The sequence below is a fragment of the Euprymna scolopes genome, chromosome 43 (assembly GCF_053919585.1).
Source record: "Euprymna scolopes isolate OS-2025 chromosome 43, ASM5391958v1, whole genome shotgun sequence".
In the NCBI taxonomy this organism is placed as follows: domain Eukaryota; kingdom Metazoa; phylum Mollusca; class Cephalopoda; order Sepiida; family Sepiolidae; genus Euprymna; species Euprymna scolopes.
The window spans coordinates 29,200,235-29,224,130 of record NC_136524.1 but is presented as its reverse complement, the minus strand read 5'-3'; the positions used below and the strand labels follow the sequence as shown (position 1 = coordinate 29,224,130).

General features: G+C 34.6%; 1 protein-coding gene across 3 annotated transcripts in view; it reads right to left on the bottom strand.

The window, feature by feature from the left end:
- LOC145268260 (signal-induced proliferation-associated 1-like protein 2) overlaps positions 1-23,896 on the bottom strand; it is a 201,636-nt gene that overhangs the window by 35,838 nt on the left and 141,902 nt on the right. For all 3 annotated transcript variants that reach the window (XM_080123607.1, XM_080123609.1, XM_080123608.1), the window contains 3 exons: positions 23,215-23,360; positions 18,734-18,848; positions 5,472-5,722 (listed from right to left, as the gene is read on the bottom strand). In XM_080123607.1, coding sequence (XP_079979733.1) covers positions 5,472-5,722; positions 18,734-18,848; positions 23,215-23,360 — 512 coding nt within the window. The remainder of the gene's footprint in view (positions 1-5,471; positions 5,723-18,733; positions 18,849-23,214; positions 23,361-23,896) is intronic.

The window sequence follows — 23,896 nt, the reverse complement described above, 5'->3', positions numbered from 1 at the left end:
AAGCATATTGCCACTTGAAACAAAAGGGACTACTATAAAAGGATTGTGGGGAGTTGTGCAGCAAGATGCCTGTTCACATTACATTTAAACTTTTGATTAGTTCAGTCAGGGATGCAGGAAACAAGAGAATTCCAAAGTCTAGCAGTCCCGATGCGGCAACAATACTCGATACATCAGCAAATTGTGACCTTGTAAAGATATAGGATACTCTTTAGTGCATCTATCACTAGTCTTTCGCTTAGGCAGGGTCCAAAAAGGAGTCTCAAATCTAACTGGTCCCACATCGTTAGTCAAGCTCTATCCTTTTTCCAATCACTGTGATAGTTTTACAAATACTTTTATGGAATGTCCTCTGATGAACTCTTAGCACTTGTGCCCCTTTGACATACATATCCCTAAATAACCCAACGAACAGTAAAATCCAACCTTCATTGTTGAAATGCTTAAATGCTGGAAAGCCTTGTACTCTTAATAGTTTCTTGTTTAGGGTGAAAAAGGAAACAAGTGAAGCATGCATGGTGCACAGTGAGTAAGGCATAAAAAATAACTAAGTTCAGCGTCCCCTTCCCCATTTAGCCGCAAAAGTCCCCAAGGCCTTAAAATATTTACATTTGAGTTAAGCACCATGCAAAACTGCTAAATAGACATACAGAAAATTTTGGACTAATATGGGAAAATAGTCCCAAAAATAAAAAGAAATTAAGTTTTTTTTATTAGTATTTGAATTATTCAAACTACCATTCTTATTTAGCATGTTATTTGCACAACATTCCGACCAATTTAACCTCCGACCTTCTTCAAGTGTATCTTGTTGAAGTCAGGAATTGTCACAGAATTTCTAAATGGAAGCTTTATTTAATCCATGGGGGTAGCAGGCTCTTGTTGCATCAGTAATGACCAGCTAGAAAGTTTTAAGTATTTTGCAGTTTTATTCTCAGTATTAGCCATGCTGAGAATTGAACCATCAACCCCCAGAAGAGCATTGCTTAGAACTGAATTTTACTTCGTACTTTATCTGCTATGTAATAAGTCCTTGCATTCAAAATTCCATACAGACCCTCCACCTCCAAGTTTGATATAATACACCCGAAGAAGGAATGTACATTGTCCGAAATGTTGTTAGAATAACACTCAACATGAGAACAGTAGTCTGAATAATCCGTATAATAGAAATTATCCCAAAATTCCCAAAGTCTTTTTGTAATTTATAAAATATATAGACGAACCATTCTTTTTATATACTATTTATTCCGATATTCACAATGTTAACTAACTGGTTTGAAAAAGAACTAATTAACTACTAGCAGTCTGCCCATCATTGCCCAGTACTAAGATATGCTTAAAGATGATATTTTAATCTATGCAAACTTGATATTTATTATTATAAAGCCAATTTTCTATTGATTTTTATTGATTATTATATTGTACCCAATATATAGTAGTGATTTCAAAAGTTAAAAAAAAAAATCATTTGAGTGCTATCAGTCAGAATAGAAACCAAAACGTATAGCTCTCCAGTCTTATTTGTTACTGATCCAAATCCATATAAAAATAAAAAAAATAACGTTTAAAAAGGTATAAATACATATGCATATAAATCACACGTTTAGTTGACGTATAACTACCAAGTTCCAATTTTTTTTCTTTTCAATTATGATCACTTTACAGCTATTTTTATTGGTTAAAAAGACAAAATCGAATTTATTCCACAGGTCCAAATACCCTACATATCAACTTTCAAGTCTGCAGGTCAAAAATTGACAAAGGAGTTTAGTAGAGATCGTTCCTCAGACAGACAAACAAGGTTACTTTTATATATGTGTAATATATATTAAAGTCAGAGTTGTGTTTTCCGTGATATAAGCACAAAAATATTTATTATTGAAGTTATTAATGTTTAAAGTATTTCAAGTAGCAAAATTTGTAAAGCAATAGTGAGGAGACAAAGTCAGCTAGTATAAATATAATTAAACTTACAAAAAAAAAATCTTTGGTAACATTAAGTGTAAATAAAATAAAATAAATCTAGTATGGATATTGATTTTGGTGTTCAGTTGGAATAAAAACAAAGGAAAGAAAAAAAGCAGCAACATAGAGAGTGCACCAATAAATATATTTACATGTTTTAACAGCTGATAATAATTAAAAAAACCCAATTTTCTTTTCCACACTTAAATTTTAATATCCTATAAAATGTTTGTATTCACGGTTTGCTTGACAACACGTGAAATGATAATCTTTTGTTTTAAATCTATTTTTAAATATGTATAAAAGTCCCTGACAAAAGGGAAATAATTGTTACCAGTTATTGTGGGACTTATGCCAATAGTTCATAGTTTTCATAAAAGTAAGAAAATCTTTTCAACTTTTTGGATTAGAATTCAATCTTATTAAAAAAAAAAAAAAAAAAAATTACAGAAAAATCTTTGATGTACATACCAATCGTGGAACGAAGATATAATTCCCCAAATCATATAAATTGATCAATGTTTTTTTTTTAATTAAGAAAATCAAATTTTATGAGTAAGCAAAAGGAGACTATCTCATGATGCCATCTTAAAAAAAAAAAGTCGATAAGTCCATAATAATTAAAACTTGCAAGATCAGCGTTATAATGTAACCAATTAATCACTTTAAATTGTTTAAAAATGCTTTTCTTAGTTAAAAAAAATAAAACTACTTGATCAATTTTACCTGACTTTGGAATACGATTTCTGTTCGGTGAAAAGTACTTACATAAAGATTTTTTTTTTTTTTTTTTTTTTTTAATTAGGTTGAATTCTAAATAAATTAATTCTTTTTTCCATATGTTATTTTGAAAAAGATTTCTTCCGAAGTGTCTACTTTTGAAGATATAAACAATTTTGTTTGATGACCACAGTATTATTTTTTCAGTGCAAATAACGTCACATTTAAGAATTGTCTTCCCACTGATGCTGGCAAGTTATTTAAATAATCTGTTTTTAAGACTTAGATTTCAAGAATGCAGTCCTTGGCCTGTCAAAGCTATGCTTTGAGTGTATGTTAGGAGGTACAAGAGGCAGAGGGAAGCCAAGGAGAAGGTAAAGAGAAATGTTTTTGATTGGACATCTCTCAACAGTTGGGCCTCAATCCACCAACTTGGCTTGGATTAGAAGGAATGGCGAAAAATAAGTCACGTGAGTTCGCAATCCACACCAAGTGGAAAATGCGACTCCTAATGATGACTCTCCGAGAGGTGAAGAAAGAGTAGTCTTGTAACTCGACACCCCAATTTATCCTCACTTTTACATGAGCAATGTTTTTAACAAAGGAGGAAGAATTGCTGTTTTCTGGGTCCACCGTTTTTCACAAGTAGTATATGAATATTTTGAATCATCTCATAATATTCATAATCATTTAACTGATAATCTACCCATCTTATGAATCTATACAAGGAGGGGTGTCTTTTTTCGCCAATATTTTTTGTAAGTCATTGCCTTTTTTCGATTGACTAGCCTTAATTTAAACCTTTGCCACTTCCAGTTTGGTGATGGATGCAACGACAAAGACGTCACTTTTTTTTTTTCACATTCTTTTCCTCTTTCGCGATATGGGTTCAAGCCTGCCTACCTACTACCACATTTTTTTTTCTTTGGAGCTCAACACACCTCCAAACACCCAGGCAATGCCGGGTACCTAGGCTAGTTATTTCAAAAGGCTTAATGTTAACAAAAAAAAAAAAAAAAAAAATTAGGTGATTTTCATCATCAGCTGCTAAAGAATGCATGCAGATTATTATTGAGACACCCTTTACGAACAGACATAGTTCAACTAGTTAATTGTTTGATCTCAAATACCTAGGGAAGTTTTTATTTTGCAGCGTTAAAGATAATGCTCTCCTTTTGAGTGAGGAAGACAGCAGAGGAGTATTAGCTGGAGTGGGAAATGATGGAAGATTAAACCCGTTAGAACTTGGGCAGACCGCACTGACCAGAGATTGGCAGCTCCTCAAGCTTGAGAAACCCCTAAATAAATTACCAACCAAGAAAAAGAATGACCAAACAATTAAAAAATTATATAAAAAATTATATAAAAAATAATAAAAAAAAAAATCAGTTTGCTTACATAATAATAATAAAATTAATAATAAAAGATTTAACCAACATAAACTCTCATACAATTTAACTCCATAGATTTTCCAAATTTTTGTTGCATAACATATCAGCAAAATATTTTGATCTTTGCAGGTAGAGATAAATTATTTCCAAATCAAATGGCAGTGGGAGTGATGTTGGCTAAGTGGTTAATGACAGACTGAAAACTTGGAGGTGTCAAGTTTGTTCTACAGAAACACTTATCCAACCCACATTTGATCTCCTGTCTAACCTCCCAAAGAGGATGTAAATAAAAATAAGTGACAACCTTGATCCATTACAAACATTTATTGATCAAATGGCACTGTGCCTTGTCTGGGGTGAAAATGCAATAAAAAAAAAAATAAATAAAATAAAATAAAATAAAAAATAAAAATTTTTAATCATGAAACCCCACATGACAAAAATTAGCGTGCAAGAGGGAGAGGGGCATGCTACATAAGCAACAACCTGTCCGCCATATCACACCACCTAGGCTAGATTTCAACAACACTCAACCACCAAACCTACACTCCGATGAGGACACTTCACATTTGCCAGTAACCTTTGTGACAGAAGCTGACACTTCTACATTGGTCTCTGGCCATAAGTGACACTGTTCCAGTTGAGCAGACAGATAGGATAAAGAGGTTAGATGCATTATCCATGGTTGACCCTGACAGATTTAATCCTATACTATTACTAATTAGTACAGCTCAATATAGGTAAAAAGAAAAAGGGGTCCTGTGCTCTTTATTGAATATTTCTATCAAGTTTAATTTCAATAGTATGAACATCTAATAAAATATTTGAGCAGAGAAAGACTAGGTCTAATCTGTGAGACGGGGGGGGGGCTATAGGGAAAAGAAGAGGACATGCCCACTAGATTGCCAAGTTAATTTTGTACTCTGTCAAGGCAAGAAAGTGCTTTTGAGTGGCACCTCCCCAGATATAATAGCAGTGCTCCATCTTAGGTCATATCTCATTCTTAAACAGGTAGAGGATGGAGTCATAAATCAAGTATTTCCTGAAGTAATAAAGTGATCAGTTATAGTCATGATTGTCTTTTGTTTTTTACTTCTGGTTTCTGCTTAACAATTAGACATGGCTAAGTAGAAAAGAAAGCCATTTTTATCATGGGGGAAGAGGGGAATTTCCTCGTTACATAAGAGGAAAATAATAATTAGTCAGAAGGGACCATATCTTGCTTGTCACCGTCATCCCATCTACAGAACAGAAACCAGAAGTCAAAATCAGCAGAGAACCTCAAATAATGTTAATATTTGAAAGAAACTTATAAATTAGAAAAATATAAATTAACTCGAGTAAATAGTAAATGACCTTTACAAAGGAAAAAAAAAAAAAAAGTGAGTATACCTTGGGTTTCCATCGGCATCAGGACGGATAGCAACAACTTTTACTGCCGAAGATGTGCGCAGCAAATCCACGATTTGTTCATGCGAGAGAGTAACTGTTGCAATCTTGCAAATTTCAACAAGTCTTGTACCTTTTCGGATTCCGGCCTCCCAAGCGAAACCGTAATGTTCCACTTCCGTAACAATACCTTCAGCTTGAATGTGGAAACCAAGCTGTCCAAGATCATTTCTCCGCAAAGTCATTTCTTGAGTCTGAAACCAGAGAAGATTGAAAATTTAGCGCAGAGTTTAGTAATTAAGGCCACTTTCTATTTCAACTACCCACCCTACCTCCAGACTTATAGTCATTTATCCCGTTAAGAACACAATTATCTAAATAAATTGTTGCGAAGTTGGGGCCTATTTAATTGTAAAGTCAGTTTTGAATGTTTGAGATGGGGGCTGATTATTTATTTTACTTGTTTTGATCAAACTATTTTTCTCACCTTGAGCGCTATTTGTGTTAAGTCAGCAATATGCCCCTCCCCTACCCCCGGTCCACAACTTTGGAGACCTCTACTTTAAACCCTTGCATTTTAGGTGAAAACATTACATAATTAGGTGTCATGTCGAAATTAATATAAATTAAAAAGTTACAAAAACTCTACCTAGTATTGAGCATGTTTGAAAAAAGGGGGGAAAAAAATTGGTTCGGATTCATTTTATAGACACACTTGAATTTGTTTAATGTATAAAGGTTTTGTTATAAAGTGTTGATCTGAGATTTTTTTTATATTACTTCACAAACAAGTACATAATTGCTTCATATCAACTATTTTTACTACAGTTTTCACAAGAGTTGTCACGATATGACAATAGTTTAACTTTGATACGATACTAGCATCACAAAAAATAATCAGCACTACCTTTTGTAAATGTCACCATATGTTACATATCAGAGATATTTGATAAACAGAGAGAAAAGGGGATACGGAGAGAGAAAGGGAGACATGGAAACAGATGAGAAGAGAGAACACATCAACCTTGAAATATACACAATGTGCACAGTTAGGTCAAAAATCACGCTAGGAAAGCTGAGGAAAGATCAAAGGATTAGATTGATAAAGAAAAATGAAATCAATATAATTTTATTTGTTCTGTAACAATTTTATATGGCGTCATGATCAAATATATAGATCAAAGAGGAAATTAAAAAAAAAAAAAAATATCACTGGATATAATATGTATTAATACCAAACTGGTGATTATGTGAACTTTACTAAAGTTATCTAAGAGTATTAATCCATCTGTTCTTCCCAGAAACAAAAAAAAAATTAAAGGCTGTAGTGGATGCTAGTGATGTTCGAGCTTCAAATTTCACATAAATTTCAATTGAAAAATTAAATTTCTTTAAGTAACAAAACTTTTTGTGAACGTAGTTCTTGTATGTCAACCAAACAAAAATTAAAAATGAAGATTATCTGTAATATGATGATTTATGTTGAAACTATACAAATAAATATAAGAATTCAAAATTATACAATAAAGCATATAATAATGTATAATATTTCATACATCCAGAGAGGGGTGGGGAGTAGAGAGTGTGAAACAATACGCCCAGAGAGGGGTGGGGAGTAGAGAGTGTGAAACAATACGCCCAGAGAGGGGTGGGGAGTAGAGAGTGTGAAACAATACGCCCAGAGAGGGGTGGGGAGTAGAGAGTGTGAAACAATACGCCCAGAGAGGGGTGGGGAGTAGAGAGTGTGAAACAATACGCCCAGAGAGGGGTGGGGAGTAGAGAGTGTGAAACAATACGCCCAGAGAGGGGTGGGGAGTAGAGAGTGTGAAACAATACCCCCAGAGAGGGGTGGGGAGTAGAGAGTGTGAAACAATACCCCCAGAGAGGGGTGGGGAGTAGAGAGTGTGAAACAATACCCCCAGAGAGGGGTGGGGAGTAGAGAGTGTGAAACAATACCCCCAGAGAGGGGTGGGGAGTAGAGAGTGTGAAACAATACCCCCAGAGAGGGGTGGGGAGTAGAGAGTGTGAAACAATACCCCCAGAGAGGGGTGGGGAGTAGAGAGTGTGAAACAATACCCCCAGAGAGGGGTGGGGAGTAGAGAGTGTGAAAAAATACCCCCAGAGAGGGGTGGGGAGTAGAGAGTGTGAAACAATACCCCCAGAGAGGGGTGGGGAGTAGAGAGTGTGAAACAATACCCCCAGAGAGGGGTGGGGAGTAGAGAGTGTGAAACAATACCCCCAGAGAGGGGTGGGGAGTAGAGAGTGTGAAACAATACGCCCAGAGAGGGGTGGGGAGTAGAGAGTGTGAAACAATACGCCCAGAGATGGGTGGGGAGTAGAGAGTGTGAAACAATACCCCCAGAGAGGGGTGGGGAGTAGAGAGTGTGAAACAATACCCCCAGAGAGGGGTGGGGAGTAGAGAGTGTGAAACAATACCCCCAGAGAGGGGTGGGGAGTAGAGAGTGTGAAACAATACGCCCAGAGAGGGGTGGGGAGTAGAGAGTGTGAAACAATATGCCCAGAGAGGGGTGGGGAGTAGAGAGTGTGAAACAATACCCCCAGAGAGGGGTGGGGAGTAGAGAGTGTGAAACAATACCCCCAGAGAGGGGTGGGGAGTAGAGAGTGTGAAACAATACCCCCAGAGAGGGGTGGGGAGTAGAGAGTGTGAAACAATACCCCCAGAGAGGGGTGGGGAGTAGAGAGTGTGAAACAATACCCCCAGAGAGGGGTGGGGAGTAGAGAGTGTGAAACAATACCCCCAGAGAGGGGTGGGGAGTAGAGAGTGTGAAACAATACCCCCAGAGAGGGGTGGGGAGTAGAGAGTGTGAAACAATACCCCCAGAGAGGGGTGGGGAGTAGAGAGTGTGAAACAATACCCCCAGAGAGGGGTGGGGAGTAGAGAGTGTGAAACAATACCCCCAGAGAGGGGTGGGGAGTAGAGAGTGTGAAACAATACCCCCAGAGAGGGGTGGGGAGTAGAGAGTGTGAAACAATACCCCCAGAGAGGGGTGGGGAGTAGAGAGTGTGAAACAATACCCCCAGAGAGGGGTGGGGAGTAGAGAGTGTGAAACAATACCCCCAGAGAGGGGTGGGGAGTAGAGAGTGTGAAACAATACGCCCAGAGAGGGGTGGGGAGTAGAGAGTGTGAAACAATACGCCCAGAGAGGGGTGGGGAGTAGAGAGTGTGAAACAATACGCCCAGAGAGGGGTGGGGAGTAGAGAGTGTGAAACAATACCCCCAGAGAGGGGTGGGGAGTAGAGAGTGTGAAACAATACCCCCAGAGAGGGGTGGGGAGTAGAGAGTGTGAAACAATACGCCCAGAGAGGGGTGGGGAGTAGAGAGTGTGAAACAATACCCCCAGAGAGGGGTGGGGAGTAGAGAGTGTGAAACAATACCCCCAGAGAGGGGTGGGGAGTAGAGAGTGTGAAACAATACCCCCAGAGAGGGGTGGGGAGTAGAGAGTGTGAAACAATACCCCCAGAGAGGGGTGGGGAGTAGAGAGTGTGAAACAATACCCCCAGAGAGGGGTGGGGAGTAGAGAGTGTGAAACAATACGCCCAGAGAGGGGTGGGGAGTAGAGAGTGTGAAACAATACGCCCAGAGAGGGGTGGGGAGTAGAGAGTGTGAAACAATACCCCCAGAGAGGGGTGGGGAGTAGAGAGTGTGAAACAATACCCCCAGAGAGGGGTGGGGAGTAGAGAGTGTGAAACAATACCCCCAGAGAGGGGTGGGGAGTAGAGAGTGTGAAACAATACGCCCAGAGAGGGGTGGGGAGTAGAGAGTGTGAAACAATACGCCCAGAGAGGGGTGGGGAGTAGAGAGTGTGAAACAATACCCCCAGAGAGGGGTGGGGAGTAGAGAGTGTGAAACAATACCCCCAGAGAGGGGTGGGGAGTAGAGAGTGTGAAACAATACCCCCAGAGAGGGGTGGGGAGTAGAGAGTGTGAAACAATACCCCCAGAGAGGGGTGGGGAGTAGAGAGTGTGAAACAATACGCCCAGAGAGGGGTGGGGAGTAGAGAGTGTGAAACAATACCCCCAGAGAAGGGTGGGGAGTAGAGAGTGTGAAACAATACCCCCAGAGAGGGGTGGGGAGTAGAGAGTGTGAAACAATACGCCCAGAGAGGGGTGGGGAGTAGAGAGTGTGAAACAATACGCCCAGAGAGGGGTGGGGAGTAGAGAGTGTGAAACAATACCCCCAGAGAGGGGTGGGGAGTAGAGAGTGTGAAACAATACCCCCAGAGAGGGGTGGGGAGTAGAGAGTGTGAAACAATACGCCCAGAGAGGGGTGGGGAGTAGAGAGTGTGAAACAATACGCCCAGAGAGGGGTGGGGAGTAGAGAGTGTGAAACAATACCCCCAGAGAGGGGTGGGGAGTAGAGAGTGTGAAACAATACCCCCAGAGAGGGGTGGGGAGTAGAGAGTGTGAAACAATACGCCCAGAGAGGGGTGGGGAGTAGAGAGTGTGAAACAATACGCCCAGAGAGGGGTGGGGAGTAGAGAGTGTGAAACAATACGCCCAGAGAGGGGTGGGGAGTAGAGAGTGTGAAACAATACGCCCAGAGAGGGGTGGGGAGTAGAGAGTGTGAAACAATACGCCCAGAGAGGGGTGGGGAGTAGAGAGTGTGAAACAATACGCCCAGAGAGGGGTGGGGAGTAGAGAGTGTGAAACAATACGCCCAGAGAGGGGTGGGGAGTAGAGAGTGTGAAACAATACGCCCAGAGAGGGGTGGGGAGTAGAGAGTGTGAAACAATACGCCCAGAGAGGGGTGGGGAGTAGAGAGTGTGAAACAATACACCCAGAGAGGGGTGGGGAGTAGAGAGTGTGAAACAATACACCCAGAGAGGGGTGGGGAGTAGAGAGTGTGAAACAATACACCCAGAGAGGGGTGGGGAGTAGAGAGTGTGAAACAATACACCCAGAGAGGGGTGGGGAGTAGAGAGTGTGAAACAATACACCCAGAGAGGGGTGGGGAGTAGAGAGTGTGAAACAATACACCCAGAGAGGGGGGTAAAGAGTGTGAAACAATACACCCAGAGAGGGGGGTAAAGAGTGTGAAACAATACACCCAGAGAGGGGTGGGGAGTAGAGAGTGTGAAACAATACGCCCAGAGAGGGGTGGGGAGTAGAGAGTGTGAAACAATACGCCCAGAGAGGGGTGGGGAGTAGAGAGTGTGAAACAATACGCCCAGAGAGGGGTGGGGAGTAGAGAGTGTGAAACAATACGCCCAGAGAGGGGTGGGGAGTAGAGAGTGTGAAACAATACGCCCAGAGAGGGGTGGGGAGTAGAGAGTGTGAAACAATACACCCAGAGAGGGGGGTAAAGAGTGTGAAACAATACACCCAGAGAGGGGGGTAAAGAGTGTGAAACAATACACCCAGAGAGGGGGGTAAAGAGTGTGAAACAATACACCCAGAGAGGGGGGTAAAGAGTGTGGAACAATACACCCAGAAAGGGGAGTAGAGAGTGTGAAACAAAATACATCCAGAGAAGGTGGGGGGTTAAGAGTGTGAAATGACATGCACCCAGAAGTGCGGTTAGGGGCGGACAGAGTGTGCAATGACAAGCACCCAGAGAGATGGAGGAGGACAGAGTGTGAAACAAAATACACACAAAGATGGGGAGGGAGGCAAAGTGTGAAACGACATGCACCCAGGCAGAGTGGCGGGGGGGAGTATGAAATAACATACACCCAGACAGTGGTGGAGGGGGCAGAGTGTAAAATGACATACACCCAGACAGAGTGTGTGTGGGTGGGTGGGGGGGGGTGCAGCATGTGAAATATCATACACTCAGAGAAAGGATGGAAAGTGGGGCTGCGTCCAAAGAATGGAGGGCGGGGCCGTGTCCAAAGAACGGATGAGAGTTCCTAGGTTAGTAGATGTAGACGAGATGTAATCGTAGCAATAACACTATTTTTTTTAGATTGAATAAACTCAAATCAAGTATTATTGAAAAGATCAAAAAAATAAAAAACAAAGAACTAATATCTTTAGTTATTTTAAAATCAGCTCATTAGAACTGGAGTTATGTCCATTCAAAGTATCAAAAAATGTGTGGTTCACTGGACATTTTGCCTTAAGTCAGTCCTATTCAAATGCATATAAGCTTGTGATTGAAAATGGTAGGAAATTTGCACAATTTACAGACTAACTCATTTTTAAAAAACTATCTTCAGATCATTTTAAGATATGATGAAATTTTGAACATATATCATAATACCATGATGGTTCAGTTGGTATTATTTATGACTATTTCATTTGGTAACTTACGGACTAATTAGCATACTAAATAGCACATTTTCAGCTTAATTTTAACATCTTTAAGTAGAAACACCATAAAAATAACTAAGAAAAATGGTAAGTAATGCTTTACCATCATAGGAAGTATTATTTTGATAGACATTATCATTTCCCATTATAAAATCATGAAAAATCCAACATGGCGCCCGGGAAATCAAAGATGCCACCATGACACGAATCAAAGAAATTATTAACAAAATATGGCTTATAGCATGTTAAATTAAAGGAAATTTTCTACAGAATAGAATTGTTTTCAAGTACATTAAATTAATTAGCATACTAATTAGCATAATTAAGTTTCACTTTAACGGCTTCAGTAGAAGCATCATAAAAAAACAGTTAAAAAAATGGGAGGTAAGGCTTTATCATCATGTGAAATATTGTTCTGATTTTATCATCTGCCATCATTACACCATGAAAAATCCAAGATAGCAACCAGGAAATCCAAGATGGCCACCATGACACGATTCAAAGAAATTAACAAAATATGGCTTCTAGCATATTAAATGAAAGGAAATTTTGTACAGGTTACAATTATGCTTTCAAGTTCATTAAACTAATTAGGATAATTAGATTTCAGTTTTTAATGGCTTCAAATTACTGTGACAATTATCGGGTGAGTTTCTACCCCTATTTTGTATAATCTTTTACTTTTAAGTCATTGTCGAAACTTCAAGAGATATTGCAGCCATTTTTTTCTTGTTCTCATGTAACACTCGACACTACTTGTTTTTTTGAACAAAAAAAAACATTTACAACACCAAAAATTTATCAAGGTAGGTAGAAGAGTACTTGCCTTTGGTAACATTTATTTGTTATATATTTGTTTTTTTTTGGCCACTTTTTCATACCTCTGTGGGTTGTAAAACAAACCCAATAAAAGTTATTCTTTTACTTAACTAGATAAGTAGTTTGTGTGTTTTAACTCATTTAAAAGCATCGTTATTGTCGGTCATTCTTTTTCAAGTAATTTATTTTTTAAAAATATTCTTTTGCTTCCCATCATTAAAAACTTATGCTTTCTAAATAACAAAAATAAATGAATACTTTGTAAATTAGTTGACAAATGCATGTTTACAGATTTTTTTTTTTTTTGTGTGTGTGTGCAACGGCGCATCCAAATTCTCATGTTTATAAGCGCTTGCCAGTATTTCTAACGGCTCTAGCATAAAAAGTGTTTATCCAATTCTTTTCAAATTCTAGGACAAAAGAAATTAATATTTTCACTATTAAATAGCATTCAAACAGTTTTTATCTTTACTTATCTTTGTTTTACAAAGCGTTAACTTTGAGATGGTTTATTTGCGACTTGAAAACCAAGGATAAAAAAAAAAAAAGTTAATTGTTGGTTATTCTTTTTCCAAATTTTTTATTTTTAAATATTCTTTTTCCAAATTTTTTGTTTTTAAATATTCTTTTTCCAAATTTTTTGTTTTTAAATATTTTTTTCCTGTCCATGATAAACTTCTAAATAATAAAAATAAAATGAACACTTTGTTCATAAGTTAGTTGACAAACGCATGTTTACAGATTTTTTTTGCGTGTGCGATGATGCACAAAAATTCTCATGTTTATAAGCGCTTGTCAGTATTTCTAACGACTAACATAAAGATTTTATTCAATTCTTTTCAAATTTTAGGACGAAAGAAATTAATATTTTCACTATTAAATAGCGTTTGAACATAGTTTCTATCTTTAATTATCTTTGTACTACAAAGCGTCAACTTTAAGATATTCTAACTTTTGAATGGAAAGACGTACGGGTTGTGTTCAAATTCCATAGCAAAGACAATTCTTTTCCCTAATTAGCTCAAACAACTAGAAACGTTGTCGACAGGTCAACTTCCACTATGAGTATTTATGTGAACACACACCTGACCGCTTATTTGCAAAAAGTCATCTATTGCCAGCGGGCATGCTATGGTGATAGGTTTCATCGTTAATAGTTGGATTTAAATAGCAATTTCTTCGAATATACAAGTCACAACAAAAATATTGAAATACCATTTTAAAGTAAATTTTATTGTGAATCCAGTTATATAAGTTTTATTTTGATGGAAGTAGGAGAAATGTACTTATTACTGATTTAAAAACTATGAGTGTCAAATTAAGTAGCAGTCTACGCCTTGTCCAGCGCTGAATGTTATGGTGTTTGGTATTGCTAATAATAGAGACGATTGCATTGTTATGATGACTGAACTTATGCATTCAGTATAATGAGGACGGAGTTCAGATTCAGCCCACAGGGAATGGGAAGGAAAACATGGAAGTAGGCGATGAGGATGAACTTGAGAGAAGGGAAGTAAATAAAGACCTGGTCAGAGATAAGTTATTTTGAAAGTCTATTTTTAAAAGCTGTCCAACATATGCCTGCATGTAAAACAGATGTTAAACCGATGATAATGATAATTACTAACGATAAGGAGTTAAAGCAGCCATTCTCAACTTTCCTTCATCATTGCCCCCTCGGCTTTATATTTCTCCATTTACCCCCACTGCCATACAAAGAATCGATAGCCATCATAAAGTGACAGAAAAACAAAAAAATGGTCCAAAAGAAGCCTTTTTTTGTTCGGGACTTCAGGTTTTGTATATAAATATATGCAATTCCTTAAAAATGCCATGTATCCATAAACAGAAAAGAAGTTGGAGAACTCAAAGTTGAATTGTAATGTGCTTTATGTACAAAAAACATAGGACCATTTAAAAATGAATATATTGCAATATTTCTTTGGTATTACTGTAGACTAACACCTTCTGTTTAACCCCACCCAATCTCTTCTGACCAATCCTCCAAAATGTGATTCTACCTTTTTAGGAAATTATGTATGAAATGCCATGAAAAACTTTAATGAAAGAAACAAATTATTTTAGAATTTAATGTAAAATAATTCCCGATTACAGGTCATTCTAGCATTTTAGGGCAGTTAACTTTTTTTTTCTATGGGAGATAAATCCTGTATGCTTTTTTTTTTTTTTTTTTAAAGACAATTATGTGTGGTTTTAAGAGGGTTTCTATGTAATGAGAATATGGGGAGGGTTGCCATTCGGACTTTGAATTAATTGTAGGGCTAAGGAAAATTATGTGTGAACATACTGAAGACTTGACAGAAACAAACAATATTAGAGTGCTTAGTTTCACAAAAATTTAATGTAAAATAATTAACCATCTCCAGTATTTTAGGACAGTTAACCAATTATTTTTTATGCACATTTTTCTTTAAGAAAGGATCTATTTTTGTTTGTTTGTTTTAGACACTTGTATGTGGCTTGAAAAGGTATTTTCTTGGGAGGGGGGGGTGCTACTCGAACTTAGTGTTATTGTTAGGGTTAAAGAGTGTTTTAGGAGGAGACTTGCCACACATAACTTTAGTAGGTGGGTTGCTAACAGTATTTTGTTTTACTATTTATTTTTTAAGTCATTGTCAAGACTTCAAATATTGAAGTGTCAACTAACTGACATTTGTCTTGTTCTCAGGAAATGCTCAACAGTCAACACCATTTGTGTGTTTGTATTACTTGCCATAGAGGTATGAAAAAGTTGTCCAAAAAATAAAAAAAATAAAATTATAACAAATAAATGTTATGCAAAGCATGTTTTTATTTAATGTAACATGTTTATTCAGCTCGAAAAACATACAGTGCTTACCGATGTATTGGAAAGTTAAAAATGGCGGCCGACTATCTCTTTCACATGGTAAGTTTGGGAAAATGAGTTAAAAATAAAAAAAAATAGATAAAATACTGTTAAAAACCCGCCGAATATATATCCACCTATGTCACGGTAACATATATTGAGCTAGTTTCTAACAGCATTTTGTCTTTTTTTTATTTATAACTCATTTTCCCAAACTTACCGCCTCAAAGAGAGGGTCGGTCACCATTTTAAATTTTCGAATACATCGGTAAACACTGTTTTTCGAGCTGAATAAACATGTTACATTAAATATAAACACTAAAAACATATCCAGTTAGGTAGAAAAGTAACTTACCTTGCCTTTGATAACATTTGTTATATATTTGTTTTTTGACAACTTTTTCAAATCTATGTGTATAGTAATACAAACGAGATTTTCATACATCTTTTGATTTTGAAAAAAACATTTGTGGTTGTTCGCAGTAAAACATTGTTTTAATTCGCTGTTCAAAACTAATGCAATAAATAAAAGTGCATGCAAGCTATATATCTACAAAAGTTTACTTTGATTTTTTAACCATGTTTTTAAATTTGATCAGAAATGTGAGAAATTATAATGGATTCATAATGCCGCATTGGTTGGGATTGTTATTATACATTCTGAAAACCAAATAGTTCTAAACTAATGTTATTCTGATAACATTCTCTAATTAAACATATCAGACCATTTATATTCATATTTTCATGTTTTTCTTAATTCGTTCGTGAATAAAAATTAAAGAACGCGTGTTGATTATACTGTGCTATGATTAATACTACAACTGCTGCAGTGCTGCTGCTGCTGCTACTAATACTAACTTAATTTGACCAAACTCGAAAAATAAACATTTTTTCAGGTAGGTCCTTTTAAATTATTATCAATTACCGCGGTCCTACTCAACATAAAATAATACTTTTAATTGATAAAGATAGTAAAAAGAATGATTTACTTACTAGTGGGTGTCCGATGAAATTTTTTTTCAAAATGTTTGATACTCGCCATATTAAAGTCTTATTTTTAACAGAACAAAAAAAGAAATGGCCAAAAATATTTCGGACACTTGACAGTATTAAGATTAACACCTCTTCTGATTGGTTTCCAAATTTCATAACAAAATTCCTCATACAATCATGGTACAGGGAGGGTCATTATAAAACCTTACAGAAAATGCCATTTTATGACGTTCACATTTTTATAACTTTATTTGCTTAAAACTCTTAAAATATATAATGTACATTCATATTCATTAATTCAGTTGGAAGTATATTCGTTTCCAAACAAAACAGTAGTAATTTGAAGACTTGAAGTGCTTTGGTTTGAAAAATATGGCTATTTTAGTAGAACTACCTTGAAATCTGTAATTATCCAAAGCGTTTTTTCATCCGTGTGTATTACTACTTTTGCCCGGTATCATAAATTGTTTTTTTTTTCGCTAAAAAAACTACTTGATGAATTTAAGTGAATTTTTTTTTTTTTTTTTTTCAGAGAACTTCATTCTATAACGGATATGTACAATTTGAACTTTTTTCGATATTTTTATTTTTTAATGTCTTGATTAAACTGTGCAAGTATCTTTTGTTTGCAGATTGACAAAATATGATATAACTAAATTTTTATCATTAATTAAAATTCTATTTGATAAATTTTCCCTAGTTTTTGGTCAAGATATATTGTTGCAAGATATATGCCCTATACTGTCTAAGCATAAGAAAAAAAAACAAAAAAAAACATATGTGCTTCTAAATATCCGAAAAATGCCATAAGTTTTAAAGTAAAAAAAACAAAACAAAAAAGATTGCATTTCTATGATTATTTATTTATTTTTATTCTATCAAAAGCTTTAAGGAAACAAACGTTGACTAACTCAGTAAAACTCTTGTAGCGGCACAATACCACATTAATAGGTGAATTTGAAATTGACCACATACTTTCCCCCTTTCTTTGTGTTTATTTGCTTTCTATTTGTCTGTCCTATTCAATAAGCACCACCTCCCTCCACATCATAAAATAGACAAGTAGAACGGAAGCAATAAAAAGCATGTCAACATCATAAATGGGCTTTAACAAGAGGACTCATCAGTGAAATGCTTTTTCTGCACATCAGCAATAATGTCTTCATCTTGCATGTTTCATTAGCTAGCAGGATTACTCAGTATCACCCGGGAGTCCCAATTTTAAAAATTTAAACACATAACAAATTTAAAAAAATAAAATAAATATATAAAAGTAAAAACTAAACAATCTTAGTAGTAATTTAAAATACCTCAAAGGCACTATGATTGTGGCAAATTGAAAAGCGAATTTCGACATGCTAAAAACCTACACTATTGAGAAAAAATAATGGTCTCAAATCTACGATCTACGTGTCCTTTCTTCATAATTAATTTTGAAGACAATTTTTCTTTTTAATTTTCATTTATTCATAATCAACGCAAGGGGTAAAACAATTTTTGTTCAAGTTCTTATTTAACTCCTTCACATCGGGTTTTAGTGTATAAGCTAAGTGCCATTTACTTTTTGTTTCTCTTTGCTAAATGATATATTTCAGAAGTGAAGCATGCAAGCCCCCCCCAGTGAGTGCACAGTGAACGAGGCATAAAAAAATGACTAAGTCCCCCCCCCCCCATTAAACACCAAAAGTCTTCAGGGGACATCAAATCCTGGTGAAAACAAACAAACGGTGCAGTTTTAGGCCTTAACAATATGTAAATTTGAGTTCTGCACTATGCAGAAAAAAAGAAATGACTAAGTCCATTATCTCTCCCTCTCCTTATTTAGCTCCAAAAGTCCCCAAGGTCTTAACATATTTAAAGTTGAGTTCAGCACCATGCAAAACTGCTAAATAGACATACATAAAAATATTTAGACAAACATGGTAAAATAGTCCTAAAAATGGAGTGTTTTTATTAGCCCTAAAATAGCCCCTGGGGCACACCCAAGAGTTATCACAAAGTATAAACAAACAAAATTATATAGAAATCAGTTAGTTATAACTTTTCAGAAAAATCCAAGGCATCAATTTTTTTTTTAACCACAAAGGTGTCAATTTTAGCCATTTTAACCTGAAAGGCACCCCTTGAGGAAACCACCAGAGTTTTCCCGGTAAATCCGTTCAGTTACTTTTTTTTTTACTTATAACATGTTTAATGTTTGTGCAAAATTTCCAAAAATTCCAAGGCATAGTTATTGAGAAAAGTGCGAACGAACAAAGGTGAATTTGTCAGGGGACCAAAAAAAAAAAAAAAAAAAAAAAAATGCTTTGACATTGTGATAGATATAATTTACCTGACATCCTCTTGTAACTGTAGATAAACGGCTGACAATTTCATGCACCTCATCTGATTCTCCACTGGACGGTTTCATTAAAATACAATCTCCTTGATTATGATACACTTTTAAACTGCGAGAAAAAAACAAAAAAAAAAAAACTTATTTATTATCGTGTAGGTTTCAAATAAATACTAAGAAAAGAAAATTTTTATATATATATATATATATATATATATATATATATATATATATAAAGCGATTGATTAGCAAACTAAAAAAACAAATAGAAATATCTGGGCAGGTACATTTACTAGTTTCTCCCTCTTAGACAGTGTCCAAGGAAGAGTTGGGTCCCGCACTATCAATTAAGCTCTAACCCCTGTCATTGCCACAATATTGCATTCCTGTGCCCATTTTACAAGTATTTTAATGGAATGTGCTCCAACGAACTCATTACTAGGCCTATGACAAGAGAATATTCTTTTCATTATTTTGACTTTCGAGTTTATATCCGACACAGACATAGTTATTCAATCGAGAACCACATTCTATCTAAAACATATAAGATATTAACTGATATATAATAGAGTCAAAATAATGAAAATAATTTTCTGTTGTCATAGACCTACACATCACTCTTGTAGCCCCTCTCATACATACTCCAGACTAATCCAATAAGCAGCAAAATCTCACAACTTCACTTGACGTAGATGCTGTAAAGTCTTCTACTTTTAATAGTTTCTTCCTTCGAATTGCTAGACTTTGGAATCCCCTCACTGTTTCCTGCTTTTCTGACTTTACTAACATGCAGAAGTTTAAATGTAATGTGAACAGATACTCAAATCCCTACATAGTGTCCCTGTAGTGTAATCCCAAATGTTAGTCCCTTATGTTCATGTTTGGAGTGAATAGGAAAAGGAAAAAAAAAAAAGGGAAAAGGGGGGGGAAAAAAAAGGGAAAGGGGGGGGGGAAAGGGGGGAAAAGGGGGGGAGGGAAAAGGGGGGGGAAGGGAAAAGGGGGGGAAAAAAAAGGAAAAGGAAAAAAAAAAGGAAAAGGAAAAAAAAAAGGAAAAGGAAAAAAAAAAGGAAAAGGAAAAAAAAAAGGAAAAGGAAAAAAAAAGGAAAAGGAAAAAAAAAAGGAAAAGGAAAAAAAAAGGAAAAGGAAAAAAAAAAGGAAAAGGAAAAAAAAAACGAAAAGGAAAAGGAAAAAAAAAAGGAAAAGGAAAAAAAAGGAAAAGGAAAAAAAAAAGGAAAAGGAAAAAAAAAAAAGGAAAAGGAAAAAAAAAGGAAAAGGAAAAAAAAGGAAAAGGAAAAAAAAGGAAAAGGAAAAAAAAGGAAAAGGAAAAAAAAGGAAAAGGAAAAAAAAAGGAAAAGGAAAAAAAAAGGAAAAGGAAAAAAAAAGGAAAAGGAAAAAAAAGGAAAAGGAAAAAAAAGGAAAAGGAAAAAAAAGGAAAAGGAAAAAAAAGGAAAAGGAAAAAAAAGGAAAAGGAAAAAAAAGGAAAAGGAAAAAAAAGGAAAAGGAAAAAAAGGAAAAAAAGGAAAAGGAAAAAAAGGAAAAGGAAAAAAGGAAAAGGAAAAAAGGAAAAAGAAAAAAAGGAAAAAGAAAAAAAGGAAAAGAAAAAAAGGAAAAGAAAAAAAGGAAAAAGAAAAAAAAAGGAAAAGGAAAAGGAAAAAAAAGGAAAAGGAAAAAAAAGGAAAAGGAAAAAAAAGGAAAAGGAAAAAAAAGGAAAAGGAAAAAGGAAAAGGAAAAGGAAAAAGGAAAAGGAAAAGGAAAAAGGAAAAGGAAAAAAAAGGAAAAGGAAAAAAAAGGAAAAAAAAGAAAAAAAAGGAAAAGGAAAAAAAAGGAAAAGGAAAAAAAAGGAAAAGGAAAAAAAAGGAAAAGGAAAAAAAAGGAAAAGGAAAAAAAAGGAAAAGGAAAAAAAAAGGAAAAGGAAAAAAAAAAGGAAAAGGAAAAAAAGGAAAAGGAAAAAAAAGGAAAAGGAAAAAAAAGGAAAAGGAAAAAAAAAGGAAAAGGAAAAAAAAGGAAAAGGAAAAAAAAGGAAAAGGAAAAAAAAAAGGAAAAGGAAAAAAAAGGAAAAGGAAAAAAAAGGAAAAGGAAAAAAAAGGAAAAGGAAAAAAAAGGAAAAGGAAAAAAAAGGAAAAGGAAAAAAAGGAAAAGAAAAAAGGAAAAGAAAAAAGGAAAAGAAAAAAGGAAAAGAAAAAAGGAAAAGAAAAAAGGAAAAGAAAAAAGGAAAAGAAAAAAGGAAAAGAAAAAAGGAAAAGAAAAAAGGAAAAGAAAAAAAGGAAAAGAAAAAAAGGAAAAGAAAAAAAGGAAAAGAAAAAAAGGAAAAGAAAAAAAGGAAAAGAAAAAAAGGAAAAGAAAAAAAGGAAAAGAAAAAAAGGAAAAGAAAAAAAAGGAAAAGAAAAAAAAAGGAAAAGAAAAAAAAAGGAAAAGAAAAAAAAGGAAAAGAAAAAAAGGGAAAAGAAAAAAAAGGAAAAGAAAAAAAGGAAAAGAAAAAAAAGGAAAAGAAAAAAAGGAAAAAAAAAGGAAAAGAAAAAAAGGAAAAAAAAAGGAAAAGAAAAAAAGGAAAAGAAAAAAAAGGAAAAGGAAAAAAAGGAAAAGAAAAAAAAGGAAAAAAAAGGAAAAGAAAAAAGTAAAAGAAAAAAAAGTAAAAGAAAAAAAAGTAAAAGAAAAAAAAGTAAAAGAAAAAAAAAGTAAAAGAAAAAAAAGGAAAAGAAAAAAAAGGAAAAGAAAAAAAAGGAAAAGAAAAAAAAGGAAAAGAAAAAAAAGTAAAAGAAAAAAAAGGAAAAGAAAAAAGGAAAAGAAAAAAGGAAAAGAAAAAAGGAAAAGAAAAAAGGAAAAGAAAAAAGGAAAAGAAAAAAGGAAAAGGAAAAGGAAAAAGGAAAAGAAAAAAGGAAAAGAAAAAAGGAAAAGAAAAAAGGAAAAGAAAAAAGGAAAAGAAAAAGGAAAAGAAAAAGGAAAAGAAAAAAGGAAAAGAAAAAAAGGAAAAGAAAAAAAGGAAAAAAAAAGGAAAAGAAAAAAAGGAAAAGAAAAAAAGGAAAAGAAAAAAAGGAAAAGAAAAAAGGAAAAGAAAAAAGGAAAAGAAAAAAGGAAAAGAAAAAAGGAAAAGAAAAAAAGGAAAAGAAAAAAAGGAAAAGAAAAAAAAGGAAAAGAAAAAAAAGGAAAAGAAAAAGGAAAAAAAGGAAAAGAAAAAAAAGACATGCTCCTGGTGTGTCACAACTCACAAAGGAGCTACAATTTCTGAATCTGCACGCAATAAAGAACGCAAGAAAAAAACGTGATATTAGAAAAGACACGATTCACCACGTCTGATACAAAATTAGACATCAGGTGTCCAACATAGGGAAATACTTCAGAGCTTGAATCTAATTTATGAATCAGTTCAACAAGCCATCTTTGAACCCACAGAACAATTGCATGATCAGTCATCTTTGCAAGCAATGGACGAACATCACTTGTCAGTCAGACTGACGTATAATCACACTATTTGTTATATTATATTCTTTTCTCAATATATTTTGTTTCCATTAAATACCAACTTGTGCATCTTGCGGACCCTTACCAATCTATAACTATTAACATACAGAAGATAACTGAAGGGCAACGAATGTAGAAGTTTATGTATTTTTCTATATCATTAGCACGGTTAGTAACTTTTATATCAATATGCTATTAATAATTCTATTATTATTGGGGTTTACTTATTTTGAAAAAAAAATTAAAAATATGTATGCATTAAAATAAGTAGAAAATAATGATGACAGGAATAATAGTGAATCAATATTTAAATTAACACAAACTCTAATAATAATAATAATAATAATTATATGAAAATTTATTTTAATAAGACTTTCGTACGTTTTTTTTTAATTTTTGTTTATATGTCATGTCACTTCAATACCACAGTATTCTAGATTGCTAACAACCTTATACATTTATATACCATTAAACATGTTTTTCATACAATACAGTGTTCAGTTAAAATTAAAACAAAAACAACAAAAAAACATGTCTGCCATGCATGAGGTCCCTTAATAATCGTTCAAAAATCTAAAATTAAAAAAAAAATACTGATAGAAACACATTTAATAAATGTTACCAATCATGCAAAAATCAAACATTCTATTGGTATTTTGTTTAATTTTCGATTTTTCAACGATTATTGGGGCTGCTCGTGCAATGTTTATGGCAGCCATGTTTTCGTCCTCTCAGTGAACAGCAGACATTGTTTTGAATAAAAAAACGCTTTAAAATAATTTAAACACACAAAAAAAAACTTCTTCAGGTAAGTAAAAGAGTAACTTGTCTTGCATATTTTTTGTTTCACCTCTTTGTTTTTTTTTTGGAATACAGTTAAAAAAAATACTATAAATTATTATTGGTTAAAACTATTATATTTCAAAAATAAAGTAAAGAAAAAATATTTAAAAAAAAGAAAAAAAAAAAAATGAAAAAATAATATGCACAAAAAAATAACACTTGAATAGTTTCAATACCTTTTTGTGAAAGCAGTCCATCCTAATATTGATGAACACGGTATGGTGAATATCACATCTTTCGTAGTTTCTTCTATCAACACGATCATTTCAGCAGCAATGCCCAGAAAGCAGTCTATTTCTTTACACAAGCCATGGTCCTCAATCTAAAACAGTTGAACAAATTTATAGCCAAGCTTAATTTTATGCATCGTATAAAAAATATAAAAATAACTTTGTCAAATTGTATTTATAACCATTAATAGTCATATGAAGGCGAAAGGAGAGGAAGATGATTTTACTGAAAGAATCAAAATCAGATAAACCCCTTGGTCTTTTAGTTAAGAGCAAAGTATATCTCTTCTGATGCTGCACTTCTGTCCTTGGTCAGTGAAGGACCAATCCAGAGTGCCCCTATTTGGGGGAAATAGCCCCCTCCCCACATTAAAAACTGACCTTGTGTATAACTACCCTAATAGGGAGCCAAGTGAATAAGAACAAATACATAATTTAAAAAAAAAAATTTTTTAATTTTATTTTTGGATGCTTGCGCAATATAATTTCAAATAAATTCTATAATGTCGCTTTTTCTAGATCTGATTTTGTTTTTAAAGTTAGTCCACGTGTTTCTATAAATAAAAAACACTTAAGTCAAAACCTATCAAGAAAACAAAGTTACATTCCAAAATTTGATATATATATT